Source organism: Gouania willdenowi, chromosome 10, assembly GCF_900634775.1.
Source record: "Gouania willdenowi chromosome 10, fGouWil2.1, whole genome shotgun sequence".
NCBI lineage: Eukaryota > Metazoa > Chordata > Actinopteri > Blenniiformes > Gobiesocidae > Gouania > Gouania willdenowi.
Window position 1 is genome coordinate 7,553,658 of NC_041053.1, and position 17,413 is coordinate 7,571,070.

Consider the following 17,413-nt stretch of genomic DNA (forward strand, 5'->3'; position numbering starts at 1 on the left):
TGAATAGTTATTTACAGTGTGTTTTAACACCTGTTGAACCCCTGGGACTGACTGAATGAACCCCTGGGGTTCCATCAAACCCAGGTTAAGAAGCACTGGTCTAGTTTAAAAAGGACTTTGCACTTTATCAAAACAAAATGAATAAGAACACACGGCCTCTCATTGTACTGCCCACATAGTAACTCACTAAACTGAGTTTTTAAAGACAATAATCATGACTGATGTTTGAGATTATAGTGAAACAAACATTGACATGTGGATTGATGGACAGCCTAGTTATCAATATCTAATTACATGTAGTAAAGCAGATTAGTATATGAGAAGTGATTGTTTAAAACTTTTAGTACTGCTATATAATGTAATGTAATGTAATGCTTCTGGTAAAGACATTTTCTATTTGTTTTGTTCTAGTTTTTAGTTTTGCTTTTCTGTCCAGTAATTTTTTTTTTTTAATGGCTTTTTCGTACTGTTAAAGTTATAGTAGCTTATGTCATATTCAAAGGTGGAAACACACAGGGGAGTCTAGATTTTTTTTTTTTTAACAAGCATCAATGTTGCTAATTAAGCAATGCAGAAACACCAAAATCTCACAAAATATAACTGAACATAAAACTGAAGCAACACAACGGGCAAATGTGGGCTCTAAAACAAACAGCTTTTTGTAGTAAAAGGAAAACAGACGCAAGAAAATGTAGACTTGAGTAAAATGCAGCTGAATAAAAACTGAATATCATAAAGAGGTATTTCTCAAACTTTCCACCCGAGGGTCCACTTCAGGTTAAGCAACATATAATCAAGTTTGCAACATAACAAGTACAAATTATGCAATAAAATGTCAGAATGAGTCAAGAGCAATGATGAATCAGTCGTGTCTAAACAAAAAGCAGAGTTTGAGGAAAACTGACAGCTGTGTATTTTCTGCCTCTCATCCTTGACAGGCCTGAAGGTTTACGCTGCAGAAAGCTGAGAAGTTTTCCAACCAGGTCTCCACACTCGCCCTCTCTCCCACTCTCTAATTTTTATCCACATTCCATTAACTTCTCTCTCCACAGCTATAAATATCCTGCCTGTCAGATTGGACCAGAGCAGCAGCTTCAGTGGCTCTATAGAGGAAAATAAGAGGTAAACTATATGTACATATATATGTATATATAGGTTGTTTTTCAATGAATGTTTTTAAATGAAACCAGGTGTGTGTGTGTGTGTGTGTGTGTGTGTGTGTCTGACCTGTTGTTCCTGTAATATGGACAGTTTTGGAGTTTCAGTATTTGGGCTGCAGAGCAGGAATTTGCATCCTGGGGGGTTGGAAAGCGGAGGATGGCAGTGCAGGGGGCCGGTGGGGGGGTATTGTGGGCTGTCCCTCTCTCTCTCTCCTAGTGTGTGTGTTCAGTTGTTCCAGCTGTCTTCACTCTCTCTCTCTGGGTCACACAGGCAGGAGTCAAAGGGAACACTTGTGGAAAGCAGCTGAGCTGGGACTGAAGGACAGGACAGGATCCACGTGTGAGTACTGCTGTTTCCTTCATTTCTTCCTCACACGTAGGCACTGTAGGGATCTGTGACACACAGGGAGATGCTGGAGGCTTTGCACAGCCTGGTTCATCAGTCAGTGAATGAGGGAGTGAGTGAGGGAGGGGATTTTGAACCTATCACCTACTTTGGTTTGGCACGGCCCTGCTCTCCACTGCTCACACAGAGCTGGAATAATGTGGCTCTGTAATGGGGGGTTAGACAGGAAGCAGACTCAGTGACTCACATGTGTAGCATTATACTGTATTTTACACTTTTCTTGCACATCTCTGCTGTACAGCATAGGCTACAAAGTAAGTGTCACCATACCAGCAGAGCCAAACAGGTGCCAACACATACATAATGCTGACAATCATTGATTTATTTATTCATAACATTTGTTTAGATTAGTTATTTTAAAATGTAGAACCTTCAACAGAGCAGGTAGAAATACTAAAATCAGGAAGAGGTTGAAAGGAATTGTTTAAAAGTCCTAAACAGCTGTAAACGCCCCAATCAAATAAAACTGGACAACTTTAGATCTTGTTGCAAGTTGTTCCAGGTAAAAGAAGTAAAGTAAAAGAACGCCTTCTTGCCCAGCTCTGTACATACACTAGGAATGCTGTAACAGGGTGGGACGATACACAATATGATACGATAGACCATGTGTTTCTCAAATGGGGGTACGCAATGGCACTAGAGGGGGTGCTTTAGAGAGAGGGTGTAAATGTAACAAATACATGGGCTTTTATCATGTTTATTTCTAGTTTAAAATGATAATCATAATAACGATGATGATGGAAATTATTTTGATGAGAACATGAATTGAAAATACAAGTCAGTCTTGGTCCCACACCGTAAATGACCATAAATGATTAAAACTATAGAAATGAATCCATTCAGGAGGCACTAAACACTGTTTCATTCCACTTTGTTACAAAATGAGATTATTTATAAATATGTGTTAGCCCTCATCCATTCCATCATTATTAGGAATGTCCTGATACAACTTTTCCACTTCCGATATGACACCAATATTGCAGCCTTGAGTAGTGGCCGATACCTATATCAATCCGATGCGATATCAGCACAAATCATACCTACTTTTATTACTTATTTTGTAGTGTGGAATGTTAGAAAAAGCTTCATCAAGTGATGTCACTCAAACAGAGAACAATAGTCAGCAATTCAAGTTCACTTCAGGTATTTTTTACTGTCAGTATGGTGGGAACAACTGAGGGAGGGACAAAAATAACAAAAACTTATCAGAGCGCTTATATCAGAGATTTTAGATGCAGTCCGATAAAATCCCATATTCATTTTCTGGCTAATATCGAACCAATATTGGATATCAATATTGGATCGGGACATCCCTAATCATTATGCTCTATAGTTGTTTTTTCATAGTATTCTGAGCAAAATGTTGTAGTCAGACAAAGGAGGGTACTTGGATTCAGAAATGAGATAAAGAGATACTTGAGTCAAAAAAGGTATGATATAAGATATTTTTGGGAACAAAAAAATATCAGTTGGAAAAATAAGTCTGCTTTTATTTGACTTTAATCTGGACATACTTGGATCCTTACTCTTGGTATGACCTTTTCAATGCTATAGGAATATATAGAATAAAAACAAACCAAATCTGACATCTGATGTAGTAGATTGTGTGAATTTCTTTTTTATCTGACACAGTAAGACTGGAAGTGTGCTGATTATGGATCATATAGGAAAAGATATATGAGGGCAAAAGTCTGTGGATTGATTAGTAGTAGTTATTTGTAGTTATGACTTGTAATGCTTCTAGACACTTACAGAGACATTCATTCAGACACAGTCTCTCTCCATAGTCAACAGATGAAAGGGAAGTTGTTGCCTGGAATTAAAAAAATGAGAACTCTAGCTTTACTTTCAATTTTTCAAAAGGCTTTTTTTCAATGCTAAACATTACCCTCAGTATTTCATTTATAGCAACATAAAAAGGACAATATGAATGAATTGGTTTTTTGTGAGTACTGTACAAAACCTGGCTGCAAAAAAAAAAATCTCTGACCTACTGTCATCTCATTATATATATTACTCTCTGACAGCCAATATGGATTCAGATCAAACATTTCAACATTATTGGCTTTGATGGAATCAATTGAGGAAAAATCACTAGCACTAAGATCATAAACAATAGACAATTGGAATATTCATTGATCTCAAAAAAGCTTTTTACACAACCAATCATGACTTATTAATCAATTAATTGGAATGATATGGGATCAGGGATAGTTTTGCACTGGCTGAAGAGTCTCTAGAAATCAGATCCACAGTGACATCACGGTGGTTAGTGTAACTGCAGTCATCAGCCAAGCCGCCGCGGGGGCGCGCATCAACATTTTATTGCCAAAGCACAGCTGATTAGATACTGTAACTAGACGATGGATACCCGACCGAAGCCCGACGGGACCCAACGGCACTGGACGGGTTGGGTTGGTACAGATATTTAGAACTGGTAGTCAGGTTTGGTCACATATTGTCGTTTGCACGCAGCGTTCTTCCTTTCCTGCTGCAGCAGCTACAGCAGCTGTAGCTCTGTAGAATGCATCTTTAATTGAAACAGTAAGATTAGTGATTCATGGGGCAGGAGAATGGAACAGAGGAGGACAATTATAAAGGAATACACTGTTGAAACATTCCTTTTTCTGCACAATAACATGGATTTTCCTTATCTTTGATACATGGATTATGTAAATAGATCCAATGGGTCTCTTGCGTGCACTGCGCCCATGTTTGTGTTTGACTTTCTCTTGTTACCCGTGCGCTGATCTGATGTTGACATTAACAGTTGTTTGTTAATGCCACTAAAACAAACGTAAATATGTCATTTTTTTTAAGAAAAACATGAGGTTTTCCCTGTCGGGTCAGACTCGGACAAGAAAATGCGGCCCGATCTGCACTCCAACTGTGACACAGTTATTTATTTACTCTCTGTTCCGTTTACTGCAAGACCTGTGCACATGTCTCTGCATACATCTGTGGAACCAAACAGTAGTTTAGTCCACTGTGTCTGTCTTCTTTAAGTCTCCAAGGCGTCTTATTCTCATTCTTGTTTATATTCCGGTATTGGGACGCATCTATGACGTAAAGAGCATGCACCAGCATCATTTGACATCACCATCAGCATCATTTGACATCACATCTTCAGAACTGCGTAAGAAATTTGTGCCCGAAACAGCAGAACAAAATGTATCACACAATCTGTTAAAGGCAATAGGGAGACGTGTGGGCTAATTCTCTTTGGTTGTGAACGCTTCATCACCTATTAGAATTTAAAAAAACTTAGAATAATGTCACAAATCCTGCCCAATGCCCCTTTAAGGGACAGGAGACAGTATATTTGGGCATTGCTTGTGATGTCCCCCAGGGGTCAGTACTGAGTCCAAAATAGTTCATTCTGTAAAGTAACTTAGACACCGAAAATGGATGGATGGATGGTTATCTGTAAAGGTATTAAGATTAGTTTCATTTTATTTTTGTTATATTTTTTGTTTAGGGGGGAATTTACTGGAACTTCTGGGGATTATTACTACAGAACTGTGTAATTAAAGAAACAAATTATTACTAAATCTAAACCAAACTAAACTCACGTTATTTGTGAATTGTAAAAGGAATACTCACGTAATAATACAGGTAGATGGGATTTACATTGTAAGTGTAAATGCAAATAAATTACTTGTACCAGTTGAAATGTAAATCTGGTTAATTTTAAAACAGCAAAAATCATGTACAGAGCAACAAACAATCTTCTCCCAGAAAATATTCCAAAAACAGTTTTTTCAGAGAGAGGGGATATAATTTGAGGGAGGAAATGAATTTAAAGCATCTTTGTGCTTGAACAACTTTAAAAATGTTTGGATTTCTATATGTGGTGTGAAGCTGTGGAACAGACTGACTGGGCAGCTAAAGCAATGTCTATGTTCATGGGCTACAGGGAAGAAGAAGGGTGTGATGAACCCTTATTATCGCGTATTGTTTATTTACTAGCTTGATTTATTTTTCTTTTCTATTGTTTGCACAGCATATATGCAGTTAATCATGTCTAGAAGTAGGTAATTAAAAACAAACAAATACAAAGGATACCCATACTCAGGGTGTAGAGCAGACATAGGCAACTGGTGGCCCCGGGGGCCTCATGTGGTTCATTTTGTGCGACCCTCAAAACAAATCCCCAAAAATTGTATTTCAATTGTTGGAAGGAATATAAAGCCCAACATGATACACAAAAAACACACAAATCGACAGCAAAATGCACAAAAAAAATATTCCTAAAATACACAAAATGACTCATAAAACACAACATGACAACAAATACAGACACAACAACCACTTAAACAAACCAAATTATTAGGAAAACCCAAAAAGCACCAACACATTATAGAATAGCTCCAAAGACACACAAACTGTCAACAAAATTAGATAAAATGACAGGAAATCACAGGGAAGCGGTATTTCAGTCTGGATCCAGTAAAAAGTGATCATAAAAAGCTGTGAAGGGACTGATAGGCAGACATATGCAGTGAGGATGTGACTTCATGTGGAGATGGAAACTCATCACTTGAAACTGATCAGAATATGCGGAAATACATGTAAACCTACATTAACAGGAGGACAGCAGCCCTCCCACTGTTCTGATTAACCAAGTCATTTGAAGGTCACCCTCATCAGCTAATAGAGTGCGGCCTATGTGACGGTGCAGCCTTTACGTGAATCTTTCTTCAAAAGTTGCTAAATTATTGGAGTGTGACCAATACAGCGGTGCGTTCAATAGCCCGGAAAACACGGTACTTGAGTGGAATCAAACCCACAAACTTCTAGTTTAGAGGCAGCGTTGTCTCGATTTTTCATGCTCTACCTCTAAAGGCTCACACATACTCGGGCGTACACCCACAAAGTCCGCACAGACTCCTCGCAGAGTATGCGGGGCCAATTAAATGCAAAGCTGAGATTTTACGGCCGCGTGGACTACTCCGCGTATACAGCTGGTGTCACACAAAGCACTGCTTGGCATTGAATCGATTCGCATTAAATGTAACACCGACCTGCATTTCACCTCCTGGTGAAACGGAGCAGGAGAGATGAACACGAGCTTAGAGGAGAGACTAGCAGACTAGCTACGACAGTGCAGCCACCTTTAAAACACGTCCCAGAAGAACAAGGACGAGAGAGAAGCGCTAAGAATCATGGGACATGTATGATTTTAATGGAAACTACTATGCGGTGGTGCGCCCAAGTATGTAAGCTCTGAGGAGAACGGAGCAGAATCCGCGCTGAGTCAGTTTTGCGTGGAGTCCGCCCAAGTATGTTTGAGCCTTAATGCTGTGTTAAGACAATGGGTCTTAATGCACAATTCAGTTATTTTGAGAAATATTACAAAATAAATGGGTCCTCCATCAGTTCAGAGTATGAATGTGACTCTAAACTGCAAAAATGGTCCCGAGGCACTACATGTCCACGTAGACATGCACTGTATTTACGGAGGTAGATATGGCGGCATCTCATCTCAGTGCATGTGTGGCACAAATAATATGTATACTTTGTAAATATTTATTACCTCACTCTTGTTCTACTGCCGACTTCTGTCCTTCGCCAATTGATTATTATTATCATTACCTGTCTATGTCATTATTACGGGGCGACCGTGGCTCAGGTGGTAGTGGGTCGTCTTCTGATCGAGAGGTTGGGGTTCGATCCCAGTACCTGACTATGTGTCGAAGTGTCCTTGGGCAAGACACTGAACCCTAAGTTGCTCCCAGTGGTCGACTAGCGCCGTGCATGGCAGTTCTGTCCCACTGGTGTGTGAATGTGAGAGTGATTGGGTGAATGAACTGTTATGTAAAGCGCTTTGAGACTGCTTCAGTGTGGGGATAAAGCGCTATATAAATCAAGTCCATTTACCATTTATTATTATTTTTATTATTATTATATACCATTTATAGATAGGTTGATTAAATGCAATGATACAAAGTTTATGAGTATATTTTGTTCTCAATAATAATACAACAGATCAATGGATAAAACCACATGCACTTGAGTTCTGATTAGATTTCCGCTCATGTGGCGAAAACATAGTTTCGTTTTTATTAGTCGACAAAAAAGAAAATCTATTTTGATATAGTTTTTGTTAACATGGATTAATTTTTTTAGTCACAATCTATTGTTACTTGAAAAAAAATGTTCGACGAAAACATGGGTTTAAACCCCAATTATTTCACTTTTTCAATACGAGCTTCTCCTGTAAATCAGAACACAAACAAACCAGAATACACCATAAACATGGTACCAGTCTATGACATCTAAACACTGACAATTGGGTCTCTCACTGTCAGTCTCAGCCTGACAAAGGGCTGCAGAGTGTCCTGCACATCTTCATGATGAGGAGCAGTCTCTACAGGCTTGGTGTGATCTCTATGAACCTAGGGGGTTTCCCAGAACTAAATACTCTGGCAGTGATAGGGCATCCCAGTGTAGAACTGGCACTTACATCCTTGCCACGGGCATTCCAGAGGTCAACCACCGCTGGTTGACCGGCACCAACATCAGGGTAACACCCATGCTGTCCTGATGGCTGCACTCAGTAGCCAGTGGGTGCCTGGACCCCACAGTGGTGGTCACTCTGTTTTTTAAACGGCTGTGAGTCACATTCCTGCTGGTTGTAAGCAGCCATTGGGCCAACTGAGAGAGGTCACGTATTGTGGCTGTCTGGTAGCACGATGGTATGCGTGACTGTCTATGAGCGTGTTTTTCTTCTCGTCATCCAAAAGGTTTACAAATGACTTGTGATGTCATTCCCTGGATATTTGCGGCTGCCCGATTCACCCTGCGGCCGGATGGTTGTTTAAACTAATCAAAAACAATAACTGTAGATCTGACCTCCTGTGTGAGCCTGAGCACGTAGACATGCAGTGCTTATTACTCACACTTCAAAGCACTTTGGGATCAGAAACCTCTTTATTTTACTTGATGATTATAGTTTCTCCTCAGGAGTAATAGCTGAACTACTACTGACCAATCCAGTAGAATAACAAAAAAAAACATGAACACAGCAAAACAGCAAAACTCTGTTAGATCGTTTTAAACACGTGGACTTCTCTTTAGTGCTGTATTAATACACAGAGCTTTGGCCCTCCATGCTTTAACCCAGATTTCTGAAGTGGTAAAAAATAAATCAAATACAAAAACATATTTACTAAAAAAAGAATGTACAGAAATGTTATTCATAATGAATAATAAAAGTTATTAGATGAAAATAAAATGTAATAAAAGATAAAATAAATGAATGAATATATGTAGCTTGATGCTATATTAGATTTTAATACCATCTACCCCACACAAACTGTTAGCCAAGCTTAGCCACCTGCAGAGGTGAAAGTAACAGATTACAAGTACTCACATTACTGTAATTGAGTAGCTTTTATGGCTACTTGTACTTTTTTGAGTATATTTCTAAATTATTATTTTTTTGTGATTTTTTTCCATTATTTGCATTTCATGGTCTCTCACATTGAACATAAGCCCAAGTTCGATCCTGGTCTGTGTGTCGAAGTGTCCTTGGGCAAGACACTGAACCCCAATTTGCTCCCAGTGGTTGACGAGAGCCTTGCATGGCAGCTCTGTCCCAGTGGTGTGTGAATGAGCTGATATGTAAAGCACTTTGTGACCTCGGTCTGTGAAAGGTGCTATAGAAATAAACACTACTTACTTACTAGAATTTTGTTATTTTGAATTGAATCCATTGGTGGTATTTTATTCAAAAAAGAATTGTACATTTTGACAGACCTTTTATTTTATACAGATGCCTTTGTGGAAAATAAATTAAGTTCCAATTGTGCAAGATTTCATCTCTTCCTTTATAAGTTTGTACATGAGATGTTTACTGTATGCAAGGGAACCGTGGCAAGATATATCTAAAATTAGGTTTGTCCATTTTGTCAGATCACTCTGTATTACCTCATTAAGTTCACTGTCGTTAGCTTCATATGATGTATCGGGTTCTCGCGTCACATAAATCCCTAAATATTGAATTTGTTCAGAATCCCATTTACAGTAAGTTTGTATTTTTCAAAGAATATTTTTAGCTGCCCAACTGAGGTATATTGTATATTGGTGCTCACCAAAATATTATTCTAAATGGAAACAAATTAACTATATCCCTATGTCCAAACCTCAATCACGACTTTGTGATAAAACTAATAAACATCTAAAAGAGGGGAATCCCATTGTTGTAACAACTATTAAGTTTTGGAGGGACACTGTGAAAAAATTCAAATTTGAAGGTGATTTCAAAGTGTTGATATGGCCGTCTTGTTCTCCTGATTTTGGAAGTGGTCAACTGGACAGTACATTTAGAAAGTGGATAGAAAAGGGAATCACTGCAGTGTGCACGCTAATCAAAGTAACAGTGTTTAAATCTTTTGTGGAACTAAAGAGGGGATTTGGCTTGGACAACTCTGACTTGTTTAGGTATTTCAAATGATGGCATTTTATGATTTGGAGATAAGGACTCACCTCTCACAAGAGGGCTGTGAACTGGTGGAAATGATGATGGGAGCATACAAAAAATTACCTTCAAAAATTGTATCTAGACTGTATAAATGTCTACAAAGCTGTAATGGTACTATCAAAGAAAAGTGGGAATCTGAATTACAACTTAAATTGTCAGTGGATGAATGGCACTCTATCTGTCTTTTACAACACACTTCCGCCAGCTCAAGACAATAGAGAGAATTTGGCTGGAAGAACGTTAAAAGGTTTTTTATTACACCCCATATCAAAGGTAAGCAGCTCAAAAGCCCTCAACACTGCTGGAGGCTTTGTGGTAGTAAGAATGACAACCAGTCCCATGTATTTTGGACTGGTCTCAATGTCAGACCTTTCTGGGTAAACGTTGCAAAAATAATAGATAAAATGTTTGGCTATGGGGATTTCCAATGTCTCCCAATCTATGTACCTTAGACTACTATCATACTCAGCTATACGATCTGAGGATTTGTACAAAGTTATGTTGATGGCCAGCAAAAAAAAAACCATTACAAGAAACTGGCTGAAAAGTCTCACTTTAACTTTGTCACAATGGGAAGAGATAATAAAAGAAATCTATGCAATGGAAAAAAATCACTCACTCCATAAGACTGAACTCTGCTCATTTTGATCAGAAATGGAAGAAATGAACAATCTATAAGACCCAAGTGTGAATAGGAATCTTTGTAATTATAATACCCTGCTGGTTTGTCCTGTTTTCTTTGATATTATTTGTAAATTGCATAAATAAAGAGTAAAAAAAACCCAAAAAAACAACGTGACCCACAACAGGGAGGAGGTCCAGCACTTGGTTGACTAGTGTTCCACCTGTGAACTTGTGCTGAATACCACCATGACCAAAAAGATGATCTCTGACTTTTGGAGAGCCAGGAAAATGAACCCTCCACCTCTCGGAATAAATGTAGGAGAGATGAAGAAGGTCTGCAACATCAGGACCGGGGTATCCACATCACTAGTGGCATCGAACGGACTGTCAATATGTCTCGCCTGGTGACGAAGGCACCTCAAAGACTTTTCTTTCTGAGAGGCCGAGAAAGGCCAAGCATCAGTCACCTTGTGAACGTTTAAAAGCACAATGGAAGCGATCTGTGCTGCTGCAGCAGGGTTTGGTTCTCCAGCTGCACCAATGAGAACAGGAGCCACTTGGCCCGCATCATTAAGACCGCTCATTAGATTGTTGGTGCACAGCTTCCAAAACTGAACTGGCTCAGAAGAAAGGCCAACAGCATAGCCAGAGACCTCACCCATTGAGTACATTTACTACTTTCCTACCATCAGGAAAAAGGAATTGGACTCTGAAAACCAAATCCACCAGACTGATAAACAGCTCTGTTAGCCAAAACATTATGACCACCCTCACAACCGCTCTAATCAGAGGTGCTCACCAGGGTTGGGGTCAATTATAAATGCAATTGATAATTAATTACAATTATGGCGTAATTAGGGGGCCAAGCCCGCGGGGCCAGGGAACCGCGTATGTAAGCATACGCGGTTCCTAGGACCAGCGGTGCTAGGAACCCTATTGTAATCGTAAGGATTATTATTATTATTATTGTTATTATTATTGTTACCTTTTATAGTTCCGTTGATAAAAGTGGTGCTGCAGAATAAACCGTGCAAGGTAGGGCGATGCCCTTTGGTGGTTGGGTCCAAAACCCCCAGGGGACCTTGGAAGCAAAAATTCACAAATATCCGCCAGCAGGTGGCGCTATAACAAAGGTCAACGCGTTTTGGCCGATATCTCCCACACCGTTTGTTGCAAATTTAAAACCTTCGTATTCACAGATTCCTTGAATAGCACTGAGCTGGGCTAGGCCACGCCCATTTCCGCCTAACTTTTCTTGGAGTAAAATTGCAAAAACTGGAAAACCTACTTTTGCGAAATCCTGCTTGGGGTTTTGTCCAATCAGCGTGAAACTTGGCACGTAGAGTCTTCAGTTGGACGTGATATCCAGTTATCAAAATGAGTTTGTTCGGGTAAATTATGCGCAAATTATTAATGAGTAAAGTTTTCTAGCTAGCAATAAAAATGCAAACTGGCGCATATCTCGGTCAAAATATATGCTAACAACACCAAATCTGAGTTCCATTGTTGGCATGTGACTGTGAGGGTATGAGCCAAAATTGAATGATGTAGGCCACTAGAGGACGCAACAAATAATGAATATTTATATCTCTTAAATGGCAAGACCAATTTTTACCAAATTTGGAGGGTATGATCGTGGGTCCCTCCTGAGGCGATATCTCAAAGTTATTTGCGATTGGTCAAAGTGGGCGTGGCTAATGACATCATAACACATAAATAAACAAAAATTTATTTCTGATGAATTTTTATGTTGATGGCAGTGAAATTTACAGGGTAGATATAGAAGACCACACAGACCACCCATACCAGAAATTGCACCACTAGGTGGCGCTATAATTGCAAGAACATTTTGGCCTTTAACTTTCACAATTTAATTCACATCTTCATAAAATTCATATCCACGTCCCCTACATAGAGTCACATCTTCTGACATAGGCCACGCCCACTCCCACAGCACATTACTCTTTGTAAGTCACTACATATCACAAACCTACTTTTTCAAATTTCTTTTTGGGGTTTTGTCCAATCAGCGTGAAACTTGGCACGTAGAGTCTTCACTTGGACCTGTTCTACAGTTCAGCAAAAAATTTTGTCCAGGCAAAATATGCGCAAAATATTAACGAGTAAAGTTCTCTAGCCAGCTATTAAAACGCAAACTGTTGCATATATTAGTCAAAATAATTGCTAACACCACCTTCAGAGATCCTTGGTTGCCATGTGACTGTGGGTGTATGAGCCAAATTTGAATAACTTAGGCCTCTAGGGGGCACTGCAATTATGAGAAATGTATATTTCCTAAATGGCACAACCGATTTTTACCAAATTTGTTGGGTATGACCTTGGGTCGCTCCTGGGACCGTATCTCGAAGTTAATCACGATTGGTCAAAGTGGGCGTGGCTTATTACTACATAACATATAAATAAACAAACCTTTATTTCAGCTGAAGTAATATGTTGAGGGCTGTGAAATTTACAGGGTAACTATAGAAGAGCACAGAGATCACCCATACCAAAAAGTGCACCACTAGGTGGCGCTATAATGGGTGCAAACACATTTTGGCCTGTAACTTTCACACTTTAAATCACATCTTCCAAAACTTCATATCCACCTGCTCACAGCAAATGGCACGTTGGCCTATGTCCTGACGCTCGCCACGAGCCCGTCATCCTTCATGACGTACTTCCACGGGCTCCACGAAACCTGGGGGCAGAGTCGCGCGGGAAGGCTTGGCCCCCTTTAATAACTGCTTGCAGTTCTAGTTATAATTGTAATTTAAAAAGTCTGTTGCTGTGGTAATTGTAATTTAGTTGTAATTGTGATTGAGATAATTTACTTTGTAATTGCAATAAAAATTCTATAAAAGTTGTCAATTATAATTTAACACAAAACTGGGGAACATTGTTACAGTTCTATGTACAGTTCTACACATGTGTAGTTAATTATTAAAGTATGTTTCATATCAAGCTTTCCCACATTTTCCCACAGTTGAGTATTTGGAGACATTATTAACTGTTTTTGTGCAACTTAAAACATTCCTGAATCACTTTTGCTTTGTCACAGGAAGTGTTACGCTGCTGGAAGAAGCCACGATCAGCTCGGATCACTGTTCCTGTTAAAGGCCGTATAGAGACTATTATACACAGGTTTGTAGCATCACTCAAGGTGATTTTTATTCCACATGGATTCAAGGTTTTCTGAAATGATGCTCAAATGGCTGCACTTTCCCTGCCAACTGTACTTATTCTCCTGACAAGTCCCCTCATGGAATCTTTTTCTCGACAGAAAAGTAGTGCAGAATCATATCCACACTCTCCCAGCTTGCCTCATATACAGTATATTGTAGGCATGCATAAGCATTGAGTATTCCAAGGTCTCAACTGTGATTCCTAGAGAGGCAGAGTCCTGCTTGTTTTGGATGTTTCTCAAACTCCAACATATACTAGACTCTAATAAATGTGTGTCTGTGCAGCACTGCAGAGCCTTTCTGACACCAGGTGTGTAGGAACATGGAGCAGGATTCTTGCCCTTCTGGACTGGATTTGTTGTGACACCTTTCTATCCAAAAACAGCTTCACGTTGATCCAGTCTTTGCTTCCCACTTACGTTGAATTTAGAAGACTTTCAATTGATGTTCTGACGAGTGCTGTCAAGAGATTAAACAAGATGTGCAATTAATTTATTATGTTCTGTAATTAATTAATCTAATTAATCTCACCTAAAAATTGCTGAGAAAAGCCCTCAACTTTAGGTATATACATTTAAATTACTTACATTATTGTGGCAGATCAAAAGATTGATATAACAAAGAGGCTTTATAAAGTCATTTATTGTTTTTAACAAACTTGAACAGATGCTGGCGTAGACATTAACATTCAGCTGTATGTGAGACTAGTCCCAAGGGCTGTTGCCACCTTTAGTTTAGATCATCAGGGGAATTATTGATGTGTACTTTTGTCAATCACCAAATAATAGTAATTCTTGATTGGCCAGTAAACATGCCTGACCTTAACCCCATTGAAAATCTATGAAGTATTGTGAAGAGGAAAATGTGAGACGCCAAACCCAACAATGTAGAAGAGCTGAAGGCCACTATCAGAGCAACCTGGATGCTCATAACACCTGAGCAGTGCCACAGACTGATTGACTCCATGCCACGCTGCAATGCTGCAGTAACTCAGGCAAAAGGAGCCCCAACTATGTATTGAGTGCTGTACATACTCATACTTTTCATCTTCATGCTTCTCAGTTGGCCAACATTTCTAGAAATCTATTTTTCGTATCTGTAATACAAGTAATATTCAAATTTTCTGAGATACTGAATTTGGGATTTTCATTAGTTGTCAGTTATAATCATCAAAATAAAAAAATAAATAAACATTTGAAATATATAAGTCTGTGTGTAATGAATGAATATAAGTTTCACATTTTGAATGGAATTACTGAAATAAATCAACTTTTTCATGACTTTCTAATTATATGACCAGCACATGTACAATTATTGAACAACAAATGTGTTGCTTTTTTTCTCCTTCTGATAATAGGATGATGCAACTAGCACTGTCAGTGTGTCTGTGCTAGCTGCTACATGTTTAGCATTAAGGTGGTAGCGGAGGCTGCAAAATCTCCGGTGATTGGCAAATTCTTTCTTGCACAATTACACACAACTACTGTAGGCTTTTGTTTTCCATTCAGTGTTTTAATAAGGCAAAATTAATGCCAACAAAGCTGAGAAGCTCGGCAGTCTCCCTTCTTTTATTGTAGTCTGTGCATCAGTAATACGGGTATACCTGGAACTCTTGAAAATGAGAAAGGTTCCGTGCTGTTTGGGGTCCGATTAACAGCGTTATTTTTTTCCTGTGATTAATTAATCGCAATTAATGCGTTAAAATGACAAGCCTACTTCTGACTCAGTTGTAATGTACAGTCCCTACAGTGAAGCCCTTGTCAGGTTGTCATATTCTGGACTGGATAGCATCATTATCCGTATCATGTTTGAACAAAGAAGCTGCTAAAAACACCAGGTGTCTACATGCTGTGGAGCATGAAGTACCATAGAATGTTGGGACCTCAGTGAATAACATGGGCCTCTCAGTGTTAGGTTTTATTTTAGTTAATGTTTGCTTCATTTAGCAGTGGGAATGCGTGATGAATCGAGCTATGGTTTCAGAGTAAATGGCGGTGCTTCTGCCAGCTATATGAGTAACGCTGAGGCTTCATGCAGCCATGGTAAATAGTGAGCTGATCCCAAGGAGGCCATCACACAGAGAGCTTTCTGTAAGCAGCTCTTAAAAGTATGTCTGTGATGTTGACTCAGCTATTTTGGGATGGTAGTTAGAGTACGTCACAGTGTTTATGTTTCACCTGGCAGAGCAAAAGGCATTTAATTTGTTCCTGCAGCCATCAAGAAGGAACGGTGTGGTAGACAGAGGGTGAACCAAGTCCAAGAAGTTAACTGACTCAGTTCCATTGTTTCTCTGCTTGGACTGGATTCATCCATCTCAGCTATGTGATGTGAATCCAGGATAAGTTGATAAATTACTAATATTTGATCTCCTCTCTCTGGAACAGACACCAGCTCCTCTACACTTCCCAGAGTCTTATCTACTGCTGACTCAACACAGTGTGTGGGTGTGTGTGTGTCTGTGTGTGTGTGCATGTTCTACGTGTGTTCATCTGTCCCCTCAGTCAGTGTTTTAGTATGCAGGGAGTGTGTGTGCCCATCTTGTGTGTGTGCACATGTGTGTCGGTGCTCCTTCGCAGTGCGGTTTCACAGCAGCATCATACAGAAAGCGACACATACACGGTAAGGATGGACCAACCTCATTCACTCATTTTGTGACAGCATTAAAATACAGTGCACACTTTCAAGCTACAAAACAAGGAACAAAATTATTAACTGATTTCTTCTTTTTCTTTTTGACTCCATGACATCTCACCTGTCAGTTTTTCTGTCGAGCATTTGACTTGCTGCCATGTGTTTTGAATATTCCTTGTATTCCTTGTTGGATTTGGCAATGAAACTAGTTTTCTTCGAGCCTCAGTTTTTCTTTCCATGAAAATCACGGCAGTCATTTTTCCCCGAAAGATAATTTTCCCTTATCCAAACACTGTCATTTACACACTGCTTTTAAAAGTGACATTTGGCTCCCCTATAGCAGTTAACATTCCCACAAACCCATGTGCAAGTTTCTATTTTCTTTGGCTCCTTACTTTTCTATGGATACAAGCCTCTGCCTTCTGTTGCTTGTTCATGTCACACAACTAGAGATTTATTATCTATTCTGAAATAATTATGCAACTTTTTGGCTCAGGGGGTGTTTGCATCGTTCCTTCCATCATACTCACTCTTTCTCGTTGCTTATTTTGGCAGGAATGCACAGATGGGTATCACTGGGACCCTCAGACTGAGCACTGCAAAGGTAAAGCTCTCTTAATGTGACTCGTATTATTTACTAAGTCCCCTTGACCCTGAACTTCTGCCCCAAAGCAAGAGAGCCTTGGGTTTTACTGTGATTCGGAGTGGAGTATGCATGTTCTCCTCATGCTTGTGTGGGTTTTCTCCAGGTACTTAAGTTTCCTTCAACAGTCTGAAAACATGTATGTTAGGTTATGAGCCTCTTAACTGTCTACAGCAAAGTATTTAGGCTCAAGTACCCCTTTCTCCTATTTCTGAATCACAAACACCCCATTTGTCCAACGCCAACTACAAAATTTTGCTCAGAATACTATGTAAAAAC

The 17,413-nt window shown here is 39.4% G+C and overlaps 1 protein-coding gene across 6 annotated transcripts in view; it reads left to right on the top strand.

Annotated features, from left to right (window-relative positions):
- Nucleotides 1-52: 52 nt before the first annotated feature.
- Nucleotides 53-17,413, top strand: part of efemp2a (EGF containing fibulin extracellular matrix protein 2a) — a 33,873-nt gene continuing 16,512 nt past the window's right edge. The window contains exons 1-7 of one of the 6 annotated variants that reach the window (XM_028458769.1): nt 53-84; nt 939-983; nt 1,053-1,122; nt 1,432-1,500; nt 13,737-13,819; nt 16,245-16,479; nt 17,047-17,095. In XM_028458769.1, coding sequence (XP_028314570.1) covers nt 16,375-16,479; nt 17,047-17,095 — 154 coding nt within the window. In that variant the 5' untranslated portion in view covers nt 53-84; nt 939-983; nt 1,053-1,122; ... (1 more) ...; nt 13,737-13,819; nt 16,245-16,374. Of the gene's footprint in view, nt 85-389; nt 984-1,052; nt 1,123-1,431; nt 1,501-13,736; nt 13,820-16,244; nt 16,480-17,046; nt 17,096-17,413 lie in introns of those variants that run through there. The other 5 variants (XM_028458770.1, XM_028458768.1, XM_028458771.1 and 2 more) reach the window with 5 other exon arrangements.